The sequence below is a fragment of the Chiroxiphia lanceolata genome, chromosome 25 (genome assembly GCF_009829145.1).
Source record: "Chiroxiphia lanceolata isolate bChiLan1 chromosome 25, bChiLan1.pri, whole genome shotgun sequence".
In the NCBI taxonomy this organism is placed as follows: Eukaryota; Metazoa; Chordata; class Aves; order Passeriformes; family Pipridae; genus Chiroxiphia; species Chiroxiphia lanceolata.
The window spans coordinates 5,762,364-5,781,325 of NC_045661.1; the positions used below are offsets into that span (position 1 = coordinate 5,762,364).

Below are 18,962 nucleotides of genomic sequence, written 5' to 3' on the forward strand. Positions count from 1 at the left end.
AGGCCAGGCTGGATGGGGCTTGGAGCAACCTTGGCTAGTGGAAGGTGTCCCTGCCCATGGGAGGGAGGTGGAAAAAGATGAGCTTAAAGGTCCCTTCCAACCCAAGCCACTCTGGAATTCCATGATTCTAACTGCTCAGCTTGCCAGGCCCTGGAGCAGGCTTCCAAGGGAGGTGCAGACAAGCTCTCTGCGAAGATGTTTAGGAAGGGATTAGATAACTCTTTTGGAAAGAGCTCTGATAAACCTGGTCATGCCTTAGTGCAGAGGACTGGCTCAGAAGGGCTTCTGTGACCTGTTCCAGCCACATGTCTGGAACTCTCCAAGTGCAGCTGCCTGTCCCCACCACCAAGACAGCCCAGACTGGTCTGTGGGCAAACGACAACAGGCTGAACAAATGGCAGCAGAAGAGATGCAGCTTTCAGCATCACACCACAGAAGGAGAACTACCCAAGCACAGCTACAAGAAGCCAAAGCATCAGGAAAATGGCTTAGACAGACTGGAGAAGGGGTGAGTGGTTAGAGACTGATATCAGGCCAGAGCAACACATCAGCAGGATGGGGGTCAGGCTCTTCTCCCAGGTAACAAGGGACAGGACAAGAGGAAACAGCCTCAAGCTGCACCAAAGGAGGTTCAGGTTGGACATCAGGAAGACTATTTTTAAAAAAAGGGTCATTAAGCATTGGAAGGGGCTACCCAGGGAGGTGGTGGAGTCACCATCCCTGGAGGTGTTCAAGAAATAACTGGATGTGGCACTTATATGCGATGGTCTAGTTGACAAGGTGGTGTTTGGTCAAAGGTTGGACTTGATGATCTTGGAGGTCTTTTCCAACATTAATGATTCCCTCATTCTATGATTAAAATAAATAAATTATATATTAAAAAAAAGCTGGTAGCTTTGTCAACAACAGGTTGATCTCCAAATCTCCAAGACTGTGAGGGTTTGTTTCATCACCACAACACTGTAATTTAGAAGGTAATCCTGGAATCAGATTACATTAAAATGCCTTATTTTCCCCTAATGCAGCAGTTCTCGTTTAGGCCAGGGCTTGAACTGAAGTCCCGAGCACAATCTGCAGGAAGCTGGGCAAGCTGTCAGCACACGGATCCCCTCCCAAGGGTTACAATCAATTCTTTGTTCCTTGCTCACTTTCTGCAATGTTGAACAATTTTCTTTCAGATTAACAGCACCTAAACTAAATGGAAAAGAATGGATCCTGTGGACTGAGTTGTAGGCTGAGGAGAAGCAAGGAGAAGCCAATACCCGGAATCCTTATAAGACACAGGGCCATAACCACGGGGCTCCTTCTATAGCAGCTATTAATAAGGGATCAAAAATAACTTGTGCAATATGCTCTGAAGTTCAAACCCTGGCTCTGTTGCCATACAGGTTGGTATGGCCCCGAAGTCTCTCATCGAGAGAGAGACACAGTTACCACTTATCTTATTCAGCACGAGGGAATGCTTGTTCAGAACAACCCAAGTGATATCCATTTAAAAGACAAACCATTTAGGGCTGCGAAGGTCAAATTCTGTTTGTCAGCCATCCCAGAGAGAGAAGAAAATCCGGTGCAAACCACAAAGATGAAATCCATTCCTTGCACGAACACCTCGACGCTGGGATCAGTCAGATGTATCAGCTCAGGCTACGGAGAGCCAGGAATAGAAAAATGCTCCAAACCCTCCTGGATTAGCAAGGTGACATCCTACATATACACATATGCTTTCTTCTGGTTTAGAGCACGCTATGAAATATAATCTTCATGTCACTGCAGTAACAATATTCAATAAAATTCCACTAAATACAAAGCAGAATTGCCCACTGTTTCTGCAGGGTGGTATTACTGAGCCTCCTAAAAAGCACTGGATATTCATTTTAAAACCATTGCTTTAACGTTTGAGAAGGTATTTGGCCTTATTAATTCTCCCCATCTTACTTTCTCTTCTTGACTCTCACCTGTAGCAACCAATGCTTTTTTAATTGTTCTTTATATCATTCACCCATCCCAGAGCCTGGTGATCTGGAGCTTAACTTAGAGTTAGAACCTGCACCCATCATGCCAATTCTGAACACACCGAAGCTTTTGGTATGAGCTATGTCCTAAAGCAATTAGTTCCACAGCTGAATTTTACACAGAATGAAAAAAAAAATGTTTTAAAACGCTGATGTTCTTTAATTCTTCCTTGTGGGAAAAAATAAACGTTCCTAATCCCATTTTACATAAAATTTTGGATCCCTCAATCTGTGCTTGTGGCTTTCCATCAGTCAGAAAGAATCACAGACAGTTTTGATCTTTCCTGGTATAGAAACCATTCAATGACTTTCATCTTCTTGCTGTTATTTCCCATCTCTTTCTCTTAACTACATTTTTTTTGAGACAGTAGAAAGAGGAATGCGCATACTAATAATCTATACAGAGGCACAACTTAATGCTGCCTTTATAATATCTGCTTTATTTATTCCTTTCTTAATAGTTCCTAACGGTTGATTTGTTTTTTCAGCCACTGCATGTAATTCCATGCTACTACATTAAATCCCCAGAAAACCTTTTCCAGCCTGTAACAGCTGCACTGGAAGCCACTGTTTCCCCATAAACATTACTCCCCCTTTATGGACCAAATTTTGCCAGCCACTTTAGCAGCAAATTGGCCAATATTGTAACACTCTTCACTGCCAGCTCTTACTTCATTATCCTGACTGTGCAGGACCCTTGGCAAACTGTGTCCTCGCTCTATATTCTCTTTTCTGTCTCACCTAAGGGTGTGCAGAGCAGCACACACTCCAGGGGAGATGCACAGGATAACTCACCTTCCTCCTGCAAACTGATCTTTTGTTTTCTCTCTTTCAGGCAGTAATTAATCAAAGATAAGATCTCTTTTTATTTCACAACAGCTTTATTTCTTAGGGCTTCCATTGAGGGGTGTTGTGAAAAGCATTTTGGAAATCCAAACATACCACCTCCACCACATTTCTCCAATCCACATGCTTTTTGCCTCCTTTGGGACCATCATTTTCCAGTTCTTCTTAGAGTCCCTTATGGAAATTGGCACCACATGGAGAACTGTCACTTCCCACTGACATTCCATGGTAGCGGCTTAAGTGTTTTAAGATATACTAAACACAACGGATTATAGCTCAGTGACTGCATGTGCCAGTTTCTCATGAAAAAATACCAGCTGGTGCTGAAGACCCAACACTTTTAATTTGCTGAGCAGTTCTGGAACCTCTTCTGTCAATACTGCAGCTTGGGAAAGCTCAGAAAACTGAATTTTTTGTTTTTATTTCAAGAGATCTTTGTACAGGAAAGACTGAAGGCAATGCAGCCCTGGTATTGCTGAGAAACACTACAAAACTGTTCATCACACAATGGCAACACTGGGACAGATTTGTCATTTGAAACTATTCCGTTGAGCCGTATCCAAGACTCAGACTCTCTCAATACTCTCCAGAAAAAAACCCTCAGGATTCTGTGTGCTCCCTGAATAGAGCCTGTACCTACTACAGTGATTTAAGATACAGAGAACACACACAGGCCATGACATATAAAAGATTATACGTCACAAGGAACAATATATCATTCTTTCCAGTCTGAAATAATTAGGATTTAAATTCCACTAAATCACCACTTTTTAATTTTCCTTATTGGAAGTCCCCCTGTTCCACCAATCCAATATGCAGAAGTTTGCAGAAGTTCTATTTGTCTCCTCTCCACGCACACCTCACCTTCTGCATCCATGTGTGAGGGAACAGGGAAGGGGTGCAGCCCCAGGGGAAGAGGTGTGGGTGATCTTACCTGACACTTGGAAGGCTCATGCACTGAGCCTTTCCACAGAGGATAACACACCAGCATCTGAGTACCTCTGTCTATACCAGCATCTAAGGTGCAGCTCATCTCCCACTGAGGATACAGAACCTCAGAATGGGTCACTTTAGAAGGGACCACAGTGGGGCATTCGGTGCCACCCCCCTCCTCAAGCAGGGCCATCCCAGTGCACATGACACGGGATTGTGTCCAGATGGTTCTGGAACATCTACAATGAGGGAGACTCCACAGCCTCTTTGGGGAATCTGTTCCAGTGCTCGGTCACACAACACAGTGAAGTTCTTCCTCATGTTCAGTTTCTGCCCATTGCCTCTCATGCTATTGCTGGGCTCCACAGAGCAGAGCCTGGTCCATCCCCTGACCCTCCCTGCAGACAATGACTGACATTGATGAGGTCTCCTCTCAGCATCTCTTCTCGAGGCTGAAGAGGCCCAGTTCCCTCAGGTCTTCCTCATAAGAGAAATGCTCCAGTCCCTTCATCATCTCTGTATCCTCTGCTGGGATCTGCTCCAGGAGCTCCATGTCTCTCTTGTGCTGAGGAGCCCAGAACTGGACACAGCACTCCAGAAGTGCCTCACCTGGGCTGAGGAGAGGGGGAGGATCACCTCCCTGATGTGCTGGAAATGCTCTTCCTAATGCACCTCAGGATCCCATTGGCCTTCTTGGCCCCCAGGGCACCTGGATGAAAAGTGCAGCCCCTGAGGAGCTGCAGGGGACTCTATTGCCTTTCAGCTTCCCCCACATGAATTAGACTGAGAAGTGATATGACAGAGAGTCTGGGAAACAATGGCAGTGGGTAGGCAAGTGACACAGGGACTGGAGACAAAGCTCAACAGCTCCAGGGCAGTCAGGACCTCTGGAGCAGCACTTTGGTCCAGAAAGCATCTGGGCAGCCCTGGAGCAGCACACACACCTGGGAATGTAGAGCACTCAGCACATGGTGGACTGCCCAGGAACAGCAAACAAACAAGAGTCACTTCCTACCCAGGACTATTGAAAGGAACACAGAGCCACAGGCTGTTAAACAGGGATCTTTTCCCCACGGCTTCCTTCCCCTCCAAGCCAGAGGCAATTCCACCTGGTCCAAGGCAGGGATTGCAGCTGCCAAGCCCTGCTGTCCCCTCACTGCCCCACTTGCAGAAAGGTTGGATCTCCAAGCCACAGGAGCTGCTCACTCCTACCTACTAGCTAGGTTTCCCCACCCACTGGCAGGAGCAGGGCTTTGCTTGCACCAAAGTTTGGCACTCAAGGCTACTCCTTAAACCCAGCTCCCCGAGGCAGCACATCCATCAGCTGGGCATAGGTTGGACACAGCCCTGGAACAGCCCTGTCTGAATTGTCACGAGTCAGTGGGGTGCTGAGGTTAAGCAAAGTGGGACCCTAAATCATGTTTTTTTCAAGGGCCAAGCTGAGCCTGCTGGCTCACAGCTGTTCACTCTTCCAGTTGATCCACAGGGAAGAAGCATCCACCACTCAGGGCCTATTCATCCTCTGCCAGAGCCTAATCCCTACCTGGTGCCTCCTGCACCCCCTTTCCATATCAGATGGCACCGAGCAACAGTTAATATCTGAAGTGAAGGAGTGATTAAATTGGTAGCTGGACTGAAAGTAAAATGGGCTCCACTAAAGTGGGCTCACAAGCCAAAAATGTCCACTCAGCTTTATAGCATTTCCTCCAGTGTCAGCACATGGGAGCAGGGAGAAGCATTCTCAGCAACTGGAAGGAATTGCTAAGCCCATTAGTAAAATTAAAGCAGCCAAGTTTGATAGTAGAATACCCCAGCCTTAAGAGCCACTGATGTCTGTGCTGCAGGATGGGGAAGAAGCATTTACCAAAGGGGTAGTAGGAAACAGAAATCCACTGTCATCATCTCCCCTGGGAGATACTGCCCAGCAGCACTTCTGACTGTGTTTGCTCCCGAAGGAAAGGGGTCATGACCTGCCTTAAAACTGAATGGGTGTTGACAGACAAGCAGTTTGGAATCATTAGTGATGTCGTGCAGGTTTACACCAAAAAGTAGAGAAGGTACCACATGAGACAACAGGAATTGCTCACTGGCCATATTCCTGCAGGACTGAATGCTGAAGCACTAAGAGACAAGTCAAGTAGAAAGAACCTCTTCTATTTCCCTCCTGGCAGGGACTTCACCGTAAAATTCGAATTTTTAGAAAGGGGAAAAAAAAATAAATCAGAGAGACAAGAAAACCAGGAAAATGCCCTAGGAATGGTTAGTCTGCTGTGCACAGGACTGTCCCAACCCTGCCAGCATTCAAGGCCGGGTTGGAGAGGGTTTTGAGCAATCTGGTCTAGTGGAAACTGTCCCTGCCATGGTTGGAGTGAGATGATCTTTAAGGTCCCCTCTGACCCAAACCATTCTGTCGTTCTGTGGTTCTAGGAGCATGTGACAGTCACTGCAAAGAGCCAGAGGCAAGTAAGACTGAAGCTTCTTGCAGCCCACAGCTACAGCAGCGCTGCATCTGACAGCCCTGGACACACACTGGAGGGAATGGACAGTTCCCAGGAAATACAGACTAGTCCTGTTAGCTCCACTGGGCAGCACCAGAGCCTCAGCCCAGGGGATGAAGGGGAAGGAATGATCATGGATCACTTTTGGGACCACGTGGGATACTCACATGGCTTAGGAGGGAGCTGGCTGATGTTACTGCAAATCACTGTCATCTTTCAAAGGTCTTGGTGACAAAGGGAGGTCTGATGACATGCAAACATCACCCCATCGTGTAAGAAGGATCCAGGGAACTACAGGCCTGTCAGTCCCAACGCAGTCCCTGGAAGGGCTGTGTAGTAAATCCTCCTGATGGCCATTTCCAGCAGGAGGTGGTGGTGACTGGGAACTGCCAGCTTGGATTTACCAGTGGTAAATCTTGCCTAACTTGATTGCCCTCCATGAGGTGGCTGTGGGGAGGACAGGAGAGCGAGCGTGGGACACCTTTGACACTGTCACTGACAGTGTTCTCAGCAGGCAGGAACTGGACTGCAGGAGCAGATGATAAGGTGATGGAAAATTGCCTGGGATACCAGGCTCAAAAGGTGATCAGCTGCACAAAGTTCAGCTGGCAGCTGATTACCAGCAGCATCCCTCAGGGCTGGTATTGAGGCCAATACAAATCCATGTCTTCATTAACAAACTTGATTAACATTAATTACGGGACAGAGAGCACTCTCAAGAAGTTTGTAGACGATATCAAACTGCTGGTGTGGCTGGGGCAGGAGGTCCTTCTCAGAGGGACCTACACAGGCCAGAGAAGGGGTCTGATGGAGGGTTTGTGAGGGAGGGATAACCAAGGCAAACAGAGTCTCCTTCCTCTGGGACAGAATAACCCCTTGCACCAGCACAGACTGGGACAACTGGCTGTACAGCAGCTCTGCACCAAATGACCTGCCAAGCTCTCAGGGAGGCTGAGCAGCCAGAGGACAGACAGTCACAGCAAGTGCTTTATGGACTATCACTACAACTGTCTGGAAGAGACTCTGCAACACAACAGTGACTTTCTGCTTCTCCAGAGTCTTTGAAACAGTCATTTTGAACACAAGTTCTACCTTTCAAAGCCTATGCAGGGCACACAGGTTCCCCTAAAAGGGAATGATGAGAACATCAGCCCACAGTAAGTGGAGCTGGCTGGAGCATGGAGTGGATCAGTCGGCTTCCTGAGAACACAGGGAAGGAGCACGAAGCCAGGGAAGAACTGAAAACCAGGATCAAGTGATGAAACCAGTTTTGAAGGTTTAACTCATTAGGAAGTAAGTCAGCAGATCTTTCTTTGCTACCTGTTCTAGAGAGCTATTTCAGCTCAGAATTCCTAATTCTGCCTGAAAGATGATGATGTGGTAATAGGCTAGAACATAGCATTTCACATGTGCCATCAAGCTGCTTTGAAAGCATCTTTGCCAGAGAAATGGTTAAATTATTGCAATGTGTCAGTCATATGGACATCAGTGATGGTCAGTAAAAGACCCAAACAAGGGTCTGTGGTTCTCTAGCACAGGAACTGCTACTGGCATTATCATATCCCTTTAAAAAAAAAAAAAATTAAATCAGACACTTGGCAAGTGTGTGGCGTTTGTGTGGCTGCCCAGTGCAGGCTCAGGATGTGCACCTCTTCCTGGACAGGTGTCAGCTCTGCTAATGCAATCAGTTAGCTCAGATTTGGTCTTATCCACATAAACACCAAACCTGTCCATGCTGAGAGTGTGTCATCTCATTTACAGAAACCAGAGAATAAATGGAGTAGAAAAAGTGGCTTGTTAGAGAAAAATTCAGAACATTTCACCCTCCAATACCACAACAGTATTGAAAATAAATATTCTGATGACTTCTGTTGGACAGGCAGAGCCTCTGTTAATGATGTAACTCAGAGCAATGATACAAAATAAATATATGTAGATACAAAGACATATAGATACATAGATATATAGATATAGATATCTGGCTCTACCAAAACAATTAAAGCAAGCCCCATCACTCAAAGGTCCGTGTTCACCTCCACCAGCAATCTTCCAAGGGAGAAATCCTGAAATCCCTATTGACATGTCTTGCATGAAGTATAAAAGTGTAATAGGTCACAAAATCCCAACCTGGTTTGAGTTGGAAGGGATCTTAAAGCTCACCTCATTCCACCCCCTGCCATGGTCAGGGACACCTTCCACTATCCTGGGTTGCTCCCAGCCCCGTCCAACCTGGCCTTGGACACTTCCAGGGATCCAGGGGCAGCCACAGCTTCTCTGGGCAACCTGTGCCAGGGCCTCCCCACCCTCACAGGGAAGAATTTCTTCCCAACATCTCTTTACTTTTATCTTAAAACCATTCCCCCCTTGTCCTATCACTATCTCCCCATGCAAAAAGTTGCTTTCCCCCTTTTTTATAATTGTCACTCCAATACTTGTTTTTGGGTAAGGCTGACAATCCAGATGAATTAAAATTCCTGGCAGATGAAAGAGGAACTGCACCTCGTACTTTGACTTCAGAATGAAACCATGGCAGCAGCACTTCAAGAAACTCCAACTGGAGCACAAAACCCGTGTGGTGAATCAGGCACAGCTCCCTGTGCGGGCCCTACCAGCTTCAAGCTGGTTTACATCCCCCTGGGTAATGGTCTTATATTTACAAGTGCAAACTAAACAGACATAAGCCAGGTTTGGGCAGAGCCCATACACAGTCCCCTCAGTTCCCTAAATCCCTGCTAGAGTCCCCTCACTAAGGCAGCACTTGTGTTTAGACAAGCTGGGCCAGGAGTTGCTGCTATCACATGATTTCAGATGTAAAAAAGCATCAGGGTTTGTAACGAAATTGCATTAACTAAGACAGCGAGGAAAGACAAATTATAAATAGGAGGTGGCTTCAGAGAGATTCCAGAAATGGACGGTGAGCAATCACTGTGGCAAATCAATGCTCTGGCTCAGGGGATCGGAGAGGGGCCAGGTTTAGTTTTACCCTGAAAAGGCAGTGACACATAAAAAGCTGATGGCAGGTGGTCACTCTGCATTCTGTACATCTCACAAAGATTTATGAGCAAGGCTGAATGCTGGAAAAGCAATGCTGAAGCTGCTTGTGTGCCTCTGCAAGGTCAGCTTATTGTATTATGGAAACATTTCCAGTGAGACTGCTACAAGTTGAGGCTGTCTTATTTTGCCCAGCTACAAGAAACAAGCTACTAAATAAAAGCAGCATTAAAAAGAAGAAGAAAAAAAAAAATCACACCATTTACTCTTAAACAGTGAATTTTCACTGGTTTTGGTTGTCTTCAGATGAGCAAAGCCTATATTTAAGCTAAAAGTTTAAAGCTGGAAGGAGCTTTCCAAAATTTGTTTAACAGGAAAATATTTAACAAGAAAGCACATGGATGTATTTTCTAAATTACTAATCACTTGTAAGTACAGCACATTGTAATTATTATGAATGAAAACTGTCATGAGAAATTGTGTAGGTGTCTAAATCAAGAATTTTGACATTCATTATTGTCAATAGCTTAGTGTGGAATGGAAGGCCTGACTCCCAGCATGTGGCTGTGGGATATCATTCTCACTAGTGAATCTAGTGAATCTAGTCTGTGAATCTAGAAAAACAAAGTTCCTCTGAAAAACATCTTAAGTATTTAAGAATGGTCCTGTTCCACTACAGTAAGAGGTGGGACATCTCTGGAGTGAAGAGAGGAAATAAAATTTGGCTCCTGGAAGCTGTGCAGGTTGGAGCCCCACCTCACAGCCGTGCTCTGGATCCCATCACCTGCATCTTCAACAAGTTCACAGCAGCTCAAAACATCTCTGCACAGGCCTGTACAGAGTAAATTCACCATGAGCTTGTTCTTAAATCCATTCATGCTGAAGTGACCCCCCAGGAAAACAGGCACCTAAATCCCCACCAGATCATTCCTCCATAGAATCATCGAATGGTTCGGGTTGGAAGGGACCTTAAAGCTCATCCCATTCCACCCCCTGCCATGGGCAGGGACACCTTCCCCTAGACCAGGTTGCTCCAAGCCCCATCCAGCCTGATCTCAACACTTTTAGCAAGTGAAGTTTTCCTGCTAAGGCCTAAGACACAAGGCCCAGCTCCTCCTGCACCTTTCCTCCCCACTCAGATCATTTTGCTGCAGCCCAAGAAAGGAGATGGCAGGGACAGCTGTGGCACCTCCCTTCAGAAGGACAGCTGAAAATAAACTGCAGACTCAGATCCCAGGATTTATACTGGGCACCTTCCCTGTGCTGGGGCCATACCACTATCACTAGGTCAAACAGTTCACTCAGTGGAAAGCTTGTCACTGGAGAGTGGGGGCTGCCATTCCCCTGAAGGGCCCTGGGCTTCTCTTTCCTTCATTTTTTTTACCCCAGCCTTGTGCACAAACACAATTTTTTAAAAACCAAATCAGATGTTTCAGAGTTTTTAATGTTCCACCTGCCTTCATTTGTATTCAAAAGTCAGAAAGAATGAAATATCAATTTATACAACTACTTATATAATATTCCCCTCTCCCAAACTTCTTAAAACAGATTGCTCTAATATGCACAGTCTGACAGGCCTGTTTGACTTATGGTATATAATAATCCTCAATTGGAAGCCAGCATACCAACTGAGAAGTCTTATATTTTAATATTAGGCAGTTATTATCTCAGTATATTACAAGACACACCACTTGAGATGTCTCACAAGCCCCACAGTACTTAATGTGAATTCTAAATCTCTAAACCGCTTTGAAACAGAAACAGCTCCCAGCCCCTAACACTCACCGATAAAAAGAGCAAGAGGCATTATAAATTCCAAAAAATAATACCAGGATGACAGCAATTTCATCTAGGCTAGAGCTGAGAGTTCTGCACAGATATGTACTGACTGTTTGAGCAGGTTCCAGCCACGCCAACAGGAGCTGCAGGACCCCTCACTGCTGGAGCAGGGACCATCCCACTGCATTCACTGCTCATTTCTGCATTTTTGCTGAGCTGGCTTTCAATCTTATCAAACCATGTTGATTCAGACAAGTACACAGCCCTAAAGACTTGTCTCCACCTCTAATGCAGGCTCAAGAATTTCATTTGCAGAAGCCAGAAAGCTTTCAGTATACATTAGGCACAACAAGCTTTCCCTAAAAGCTTCCTAAAGGAGCTTTCCATGTGGGGCCAGAGATGTGGACTGCCCAGCAGCTGCAGTGGAGATGAGAACCTTTCCACAGGCAGCACTGAAGGACCAGGTTCAGCACTTCCAGCTGCTGCCATGAAGGAAGCTGGAGCTGAAAATCCCATGAGCTCCCTTGCTCCCTGTTTCTGGGGAGCAGCAGAGCCTGATGCATGGAATCACAAGTAGGATAAACAGAGGCTGAGGAAAGAAGCAACGAAGATGCACATTTCCCCTCCCAAATACCCATCTACTTACTAAAACACAGGGTGTTTCCTCCCAGCATCCAGTACTGAGTGAATACTGTGGTTGGCTTCAGTTTCCAGAAGCCAAACCAACCAGTCGAGAAAGTGCCCCAAACCACACCAGGGGAGGGTTTCCTCCCCTTCGCCAAGAGCAGCAGCTCTCCCAGGCTCCAACTCACTGCAGCTCAAGGTTAGTGTAGTCTAGACTTATTTCTGCCCACTTAGGAGACTGTTCAGAAATAGAGATGCAAGGGACAGACAAATGAACCCACAGGGACAAAACATCAAGCCAGAAAAGGGACTGAGTCAGCCAAAGGGAAGAAAATAAAAGCATGAGGTTGATAAAACAGCGATTTGGATCTTAACTATTTTGTCTAATAAATTCCTGGTGTATTGTAGGCAACTTCCAAGCTCTCTCACTTTATTCAGAGTACTATGGGATGGTACATGCTACTGCATTCCCATTTTTAATTGAAACCCAAAAACTCTCTTTCCCTAGCGATAAACCCTATTTTTGACAGTGCCATATTTCAGTTTGATGAGCAGTGTTAAATGCAGCACAAACAGCTTGCAACTTCTATTTTCCCTGGCAGAGGCCTTTGGAAAGGAACTCTGCACAGGGCACTGGGAAAGGTATGACTCTCCCTAGATAACCTTCTCTTCTGAGGATGAATGTATTTTTAGGCAATGCAGCCACCCAATCTTAAAAAATGCAGCCTGATTTATGACACTATCGTCACCACTTAAAGATCAGAAGCTGAACTACCTTAAAGCACAGCTGTGATGCCCCAAAGATGGGGTACCTGAACATTCATTCAAGAGTTTTCATGCCACTGTACACTGTGTCATCTCCTCACTTTTCAGGGCACAAACTGGTTGTTACCTTTTGGTGGTTAAGAAGTTCTGTGTCCAGGGAAAGTAAATGATGCTGGGGAAGAGTCTGGAGCACAAGTCTGATAAGGAGCAGCTGAGGGAGCTGGGGGGGCCCAGCCTGGACAAAAGGAGGCTCAGAGGGGACCTTCTCACTCTCTCCAGCTCCCTGACAGGAGGCTGGAGCCTGGTGGGGGTCAGGCTCTGCTCCCAGGGAAGAAGGGACAGGACAAAAGGAAACAGCCTCAAGTTGTACCAGGGGAGGTTTAGGTTGAATATTGGGAAAATTTCCTCCCTGAAAGGCACTGGACCAGGCTGCTCAGGCAGCAGTAGAGTCACCATCTCTGGAAGTGTTCAAAAGACGTGGATGTGACACCTGGGGACATGGTTTAGTGGTGAACATGGCAGTGCTGGGTTCACTGTTGGACTCAGTGATTTTAGAGGGCTTTTCCAACCTTAACAATTCCTTGATGTCATTCCATGATTCTCCCAGAAGCTGTGGCTGTAGGAGTACAGCACTTTACTGCGTGGGTTGGATCTACCTCAGTTATCCTATAAAACAAACCCAGGCTGCTTCAGGCACTATTGCAGTGCCAACCCTTTGCTCCATGCTCTCCAGCAGTGATGTCCTAGCTAGGCAAAGTATCAATCCACACACTAATCCTCTCTTTCTTCCCCTCAGTCTCCAGATTTTGTTCCAGTGTTGGGACCTCAATGATTCTTCCAAGAGTCTCCAGACTGCTGTGACCAGAGTGCTCTGTAACATATTCCCCTGGATGGTTTTAGGACTGTTCAAAAATTTTGCTGCCTCCTGCTTTGGTACGACTGTACACAACCTTCAGAAGGGAGGAAAGGGCAAATTTGCTGAGCAGTAACTGAAAAGTTCCCAACCCTTTTGACACATTGCTCTTCTGAGCTTTATAAAGCAGCATCCAAGACATACTTGCAATTTTACAGCTGTGGCTCAGAAGGAAAAATAACTTAAACCAGGATCTCCTGGAAAGGTTCCAGCCTCCACCTAACCCAGAGACACCACACAAAGTACCTGACTTTTTAGGAAGCAGCTTCTGAATAAGCACAAGTGCCCAGCACCCGAAAACAAGTAAACAGCATGTGCCAAGGTACTTGCAGAGTACTGTAAATGACATGAACTGGGGAGTTATTTCATGAGCAACTCACTTCTCCTTGGAACAGGCCAAAGGGAAAGAGGGTAAATCATCAAAGGGCAGACAGAGGATAAACAATCTTTGCTGTTATCCTTTGTGAACCGTCCTTGAAGACAAACAAGCACTACTATTATTATATTTGGAGATGCTTTCCCAACTAGAAGCAGCAGACTTCTTCCCCTTAAGACTCAATTTTCATACAAGTTTACTCTTCCATTGGCTCTGTCACTCAGGAGACAGGGAGCAGTTCATGCCCATTTCCCACCGCTTGCAAACACTAGAGAAGTTCAACAGCCACCAACAGTTCACTTCATCAACTGGAAGCAGCTTTCTCGATGATTTCTAAATGTTCACTCACATTTAAGTAATATCTCCCCTTTCCATTCTGCATTTGACACAAAACCATTGCCAAAAATAATTCACTGAATACAGTCTAAGTTAATAACTGAAAATAGGGGACTGATGTTCATCCAGCAGCAATCTGCAGGCACTGAGGGAGATAAAGTATAGCTGAAGTCACCACCCAGGTGATTTCACACCAGACACTGGCTGTGGTGCAGGTCTGTGCTGCACCCGGTGCCTCCAAAGAGGACGATGACACAGGCTGGAGGCTCAGGAATACCACTTGTAATTTAAAAGGTTATTTTCAAAATACAGCTTCGTGGCTATAAATAGCAAAAGCAGCTTCTCACCCAGCAAGCACACAATGGGTCTTAGTCACAGTGGCCCAGATACCAGAGAAAGTGTAATTTTAGCTTTGTGAACAACACACAACATTTGGGGCCACGTTGTGTTTCAAGTAAACTAACCCAATTTGTAAGACTGGTCTTAGGTTTTGTGGAAGCAGCTGCCACCTCTGACAAATTAAGTCAATTGACATTGTTAACCCTTCCATTATCTAAAAAGACCTGTTTGCTTGTCCAGAGCAAGTCTCACTTAATATTAAGTTCTTTAATAAAAAAAAAAATTTACTTGATTTTTCTTTCAACAAAGCCAGCTCTTTTTAACATGTAGGATTTCCTTCCTTATTATGTGGCCCTTTGGTTTCACATGTATCAAATGAGAGCAGAGGGTCACCACCATCTGCCCTATAATGTAACATTGTGATTCTAACACTGAGAGAAGTTACTGAAATATCCTCACGGGTACTACATCATTCCATTTCTCAACCACAGCTCTGGGGACCCCCAACCTCACTGGTCTCGGCTGACACTTTACCATAAGGCAGTATTATTCTCCAAGTAATATGAAAACAAACATATTTTGGCCAGGTTCACTGATAAGGAACTCGTAACAACCTCCCCAACCACGCCAGTAAACATTTTCATCTGATACAGATTTACAGACTCGGGATACACATGTACAACACAACCTCTAACAAAACAGCCTTTGTTCCATTTGGGTGTGCAAGAACATCTCGTCACTGCTCAGCAAAAATGTTAATGCATCCATGGGACATTGGAACAAAGTTTTTATTCCAGTCACAGTAAGGTCACCCTCCCTTCCTGTCAAGTTAGTGAAGAAACCCTTCACGTAAGCAGCTGGCTGGCACTGCCAGCATCTGCTCCACCGCTCGCTCATCCAAAGGCTCTTCCAAGTATCAAGCCCTTGGTGTTACTGGTCGGTGTCACCCGATACTGTGATCCTAAGACACATAATAACACAATTCTGTACCCTTGACATAGGCAGAATTAAATGTGCAGCCTGCCTGTCACTACACGGCCCCATGGGCTCCAGCAGCATGACCTTGCTGAGCTCATCGCCCGTTGCTGGACAAGTCCAGTGCACTTCACCAGACACCTCTGGCCAAAGGTCACATTACCTCCATCAGCAAGGACCTGGGCAGTTCTGAGGAGATCACAACCAATCCTGGCTGGAAAGCCCTCATGAAGTAATCCCAACTCTACCATGCTTCTATCCACCTTAAATTCAGCCTTCTTGGTTGTCAAAATGCATTTCAGTAACTGGCTCTTACCAGCATCTCTAGGACTACTTATTTATCTGCTAATAAATGGACAAATGCCAGACTGGAGAGTACTTGTGCAGTGTAACTTATTTGCTACCGCTATACCAAAACCCACAGCCAACCAAAAGAAAGCTGAGCCATCACAAAGTTCACTGCTTTACCAGCTGAAGTCTTATTCAACCTGAGGATCTGTGAGCTCTCACGCTCTTTGCTTCATAACTTATTTTTGGAAGTCCAGAATAAAATGTATCAATCTCCTCTCCCCTTGTTCCCTGACAGCCAGGAGCCAGTGAGCTCCTGAACCGGCTGACACTCGTCCCAAATGCTTCAGTAACACCAGCCCAGCGAAGAACAAATCCTGATCAGCCCAGCGACTGTCCTGCTATTTGTGCTATTAACATGTTATTCTTTACAAACATTATTTCCAGATGTTATTCCTGATGGTGCTTCTTTCCCAGTCCTGTCGCTACACTACATTCTTAATCTACAAGATCTTGAGGTAAGAAAATTTTCTTCCTGAGGCTGGCCTGGATCCAAACCGGATTCATTTCACTGACCAGATGCACCAATGTGGGACATTGATTTCACATGCTAAATTCTCTGTCAGTCTTAGATAGCAACAGGTTTCCCAATATTCTGGGATGGTTCCTCGCATTCCTGCTCATTTACACAAGGACAGCAAAGGCTAGGGATGAAACACAGCACACGTTTCTCAACAGTCAAGCCTTTACCACTCCATAGCCAATTCCTGGGACCACTTTGTACTATCTTCAGCACATTTGGCTGAATATTAATAGAATCTATGTCGCTTATCGGTGATGAGGGCACTCTCTGCTCCCTGCCAAAGGAGCAGTTTGAGGAGTTTCAAGGCAACTCTGATAAAACACAACACAGGGGCCGACCAGACACTCCTGACCTTGCAAAATCCACATTCCCCTGGGGAAATTTTCCCAGCATCGCTGCTATTTCAGCAGACCCCAAAAGCACAAAGGCAGAAGTTTTCCAAAAACTAACAAACTGGCCAGCTGGCCAGCAGCCCTGACAGCCCCTCGATCTTTATTCTGCTAATTAAGCTCCTTAATAACCTCGCGAAAGCCCGGCACATCACGCTGCCCGACTGGAACAGGCCACCCGGGGCTGTGCCGTGGCAGCGGCTGAGCGGGGCTCGGCTCGCAGCGCCCTGTCACCCTTTGTTTACCGACAGCCCCAGCGCGGGCTCCGCGGAGCCCCCGGCCCCGGTACCTGGTGCAGGGCTGTCAGCCCGTCCACGTTGGTCGTGTTGATGCGGGCGCCGCGGCCCAGCAGCCGCTTCACCTCCTCAGTGTCCCCGCTGGAGCAGGCGGCCAGGAACACGGCGCCCTCCTCGAAGCGGACGCGGGATCCCCCCGCGCCGCGGTGCCGGCCGCGGCCGCCCCCCGCCGCCACCGGCTCCTGCTCGGTGAGGGAGCCCTTCCAGCGCCGCAGCTGCTCGGCCCGCCGCAGCCGCGCCGACTCGGCCCGCTTGCCGCCCAGGTGCTCCGGCTCGGACATCGCCGCCGCCGCTCTGAAGGGCCGCGCGGGGGCCGCGCCGCGTTCAGCCCGGAGCGGGGCGCAGCGTCCCCGCCGCCATCTTCGCTACGCCCCCCCCCCCGCCGCCACAGCCGCCGCCACGCCCCCGCCCCGAGGCACCCCGGGACATGTAGTTCGAGGGGGGCGGTGCCGCACCTGCCCCCCGGGGCGGCCGCGGCTTCCCGGCGGCCTCCGCGCGCCGCCGCACCTGGGCGCGACCGGGACTACAACTCCCGGCGGCCCCCGCGCGCACGGGGCGGGGCGGGGCCGGGCCGGAGCCGGGCCGGAGCCGGGCAGGAGCCGGGCAGGGCGCCATCGCTGCGCCCTCACACGGGTCCCCCTGCCCGCCGCCGAGTGACGGAATGCCGGAATCCAGGAATCACTGAGGTTGGAAAAGACCGCCGGGACCAGCGAGCGCAACCTGTGACCGATCCCCGCCTTTTCAAACGGAGCAGAGCACTGAGTGCCACATCCGGTCGTTACTTGGACACCTCCAGGGTGCCAAAACCTGACAAGGCTTTTCATGAAGAAATTCCTCCTGATGTCCAACCTGAACCTCCCGTGGTGCAGTTTAAGAATATGTCGTCTTGACCTGTCCCCTTGTTCCCTGAGAGCAGAGCCGGACTTCCCTCCTGGTTCCCCCCTCCTGTCAGGGAGTTGCAGAGAGCCAGAAGGTCCCCCCTGAGCCTCCTTTTCTCCAGGATGAGCCTCCCCAGCTCCCTCAGCCGCTCCTGCTGCTCCAGACCCTTCCCAGCTCTGGTCCTTTCCCGGCACTCGCGGTGTGGAGCTCCTGGAGCAGCAGGTCCGGCAGCTGCAGCTCCAGTCAGACACCAGTGGGTTCATGGAGGAGCTGCCAGAACCTGTAAAGTTCCAAGTAAGGACTAAGCAATAATCATCAGTAGGGCTGTAAGAGCTCTGGCACCCTGGCACAAGGAACTTTAAAAACAAAATAAAAAATCAAAATCACGGTGATGGGAAAGTTCCCTGAAAACAAAGTCATCCTCCTTGGAAAACCTCAGAAGGCAAGAAGGTTTCTCAGAACTTCAGGCAACTCTTCCACCACATCAATACAAGACGCGTGCACGGTTAGAGGCATTAGAGAAGAAATATTATGAGAACCTTTGCTTCTTTGGGCATTTAAAGGTGTATTTAAAGAAGCCCTGGGAAAAAATACTTGTGGACAAATGCATGCGATAGAAGAAATTCAGTATTTCAGTTCCTGGTCTCCCCCGGTTCACCCGAGCCCGACCGTGGCCCAGGAGGCGAGTGGGGTTGGAGCAGAGACCCCCCGGGACACGGGTCTCCCTCCGGCACAGCCCCCCGGCTGCTCCCTTGCAGCTCCACCTGCTGCAGCGGGGAAGCTTTGGGATGAGATGTTTGCATTGGCTTCGTTGCGCCTTCCCCGAGCCCCCTCTCGTGGCTGTGCGTCCGTCCCGTCCCGCTGAGCGCCCTGCGGCGCTGGCTCTGCTGGGGGGGTGCTGAGCACCACTCCCGGCTCTCAGCCACGCTGGGTTCTGAGCCGAGGGGCTGCTCCTCCTCTGCAGGTTATCCTCGAGTACTCAGCTGCCAAAACGGAGGATTTGCCTCAAACTGTTCATTGGAGGAATCTCAGTTACGGCCATGCTGCCAAATGATCAGTGGCAAATCCCCCGGGCCAGGGGGCGTTTGCTCATCAGCCTTAAAACAACTCCAGGAGTTTTCAGCAGAGTTCCAGGAAAAC

The 18,962-nt window shown here is 47.9% G+C and overlaps 1 protein-coding gene across 1 annotated transcript in view; it reads right to left on the reverse strand.

The window, feature by feature from the left end:
* PPP1R12B (protein phosphatase 1 regulatory subunit 12B) overlaps window positions 1–17,282 on the reverse strand; it is a 131,607-nt gene extending 114,325 nt beyond the window's left edge. The window contains 1 exon segment of the mRNA XM_032710404.1: window positions 16,937–17,282. Coding sequence (XP_032566295.1) covers window positions 16,937–17,224 — 288 coding nt within the window. The 5' untranslated portion in view covers window positions 17,225–17,282.
* Window positions 17,283–18,962: the final 1,680 nt, after the last annotated feature.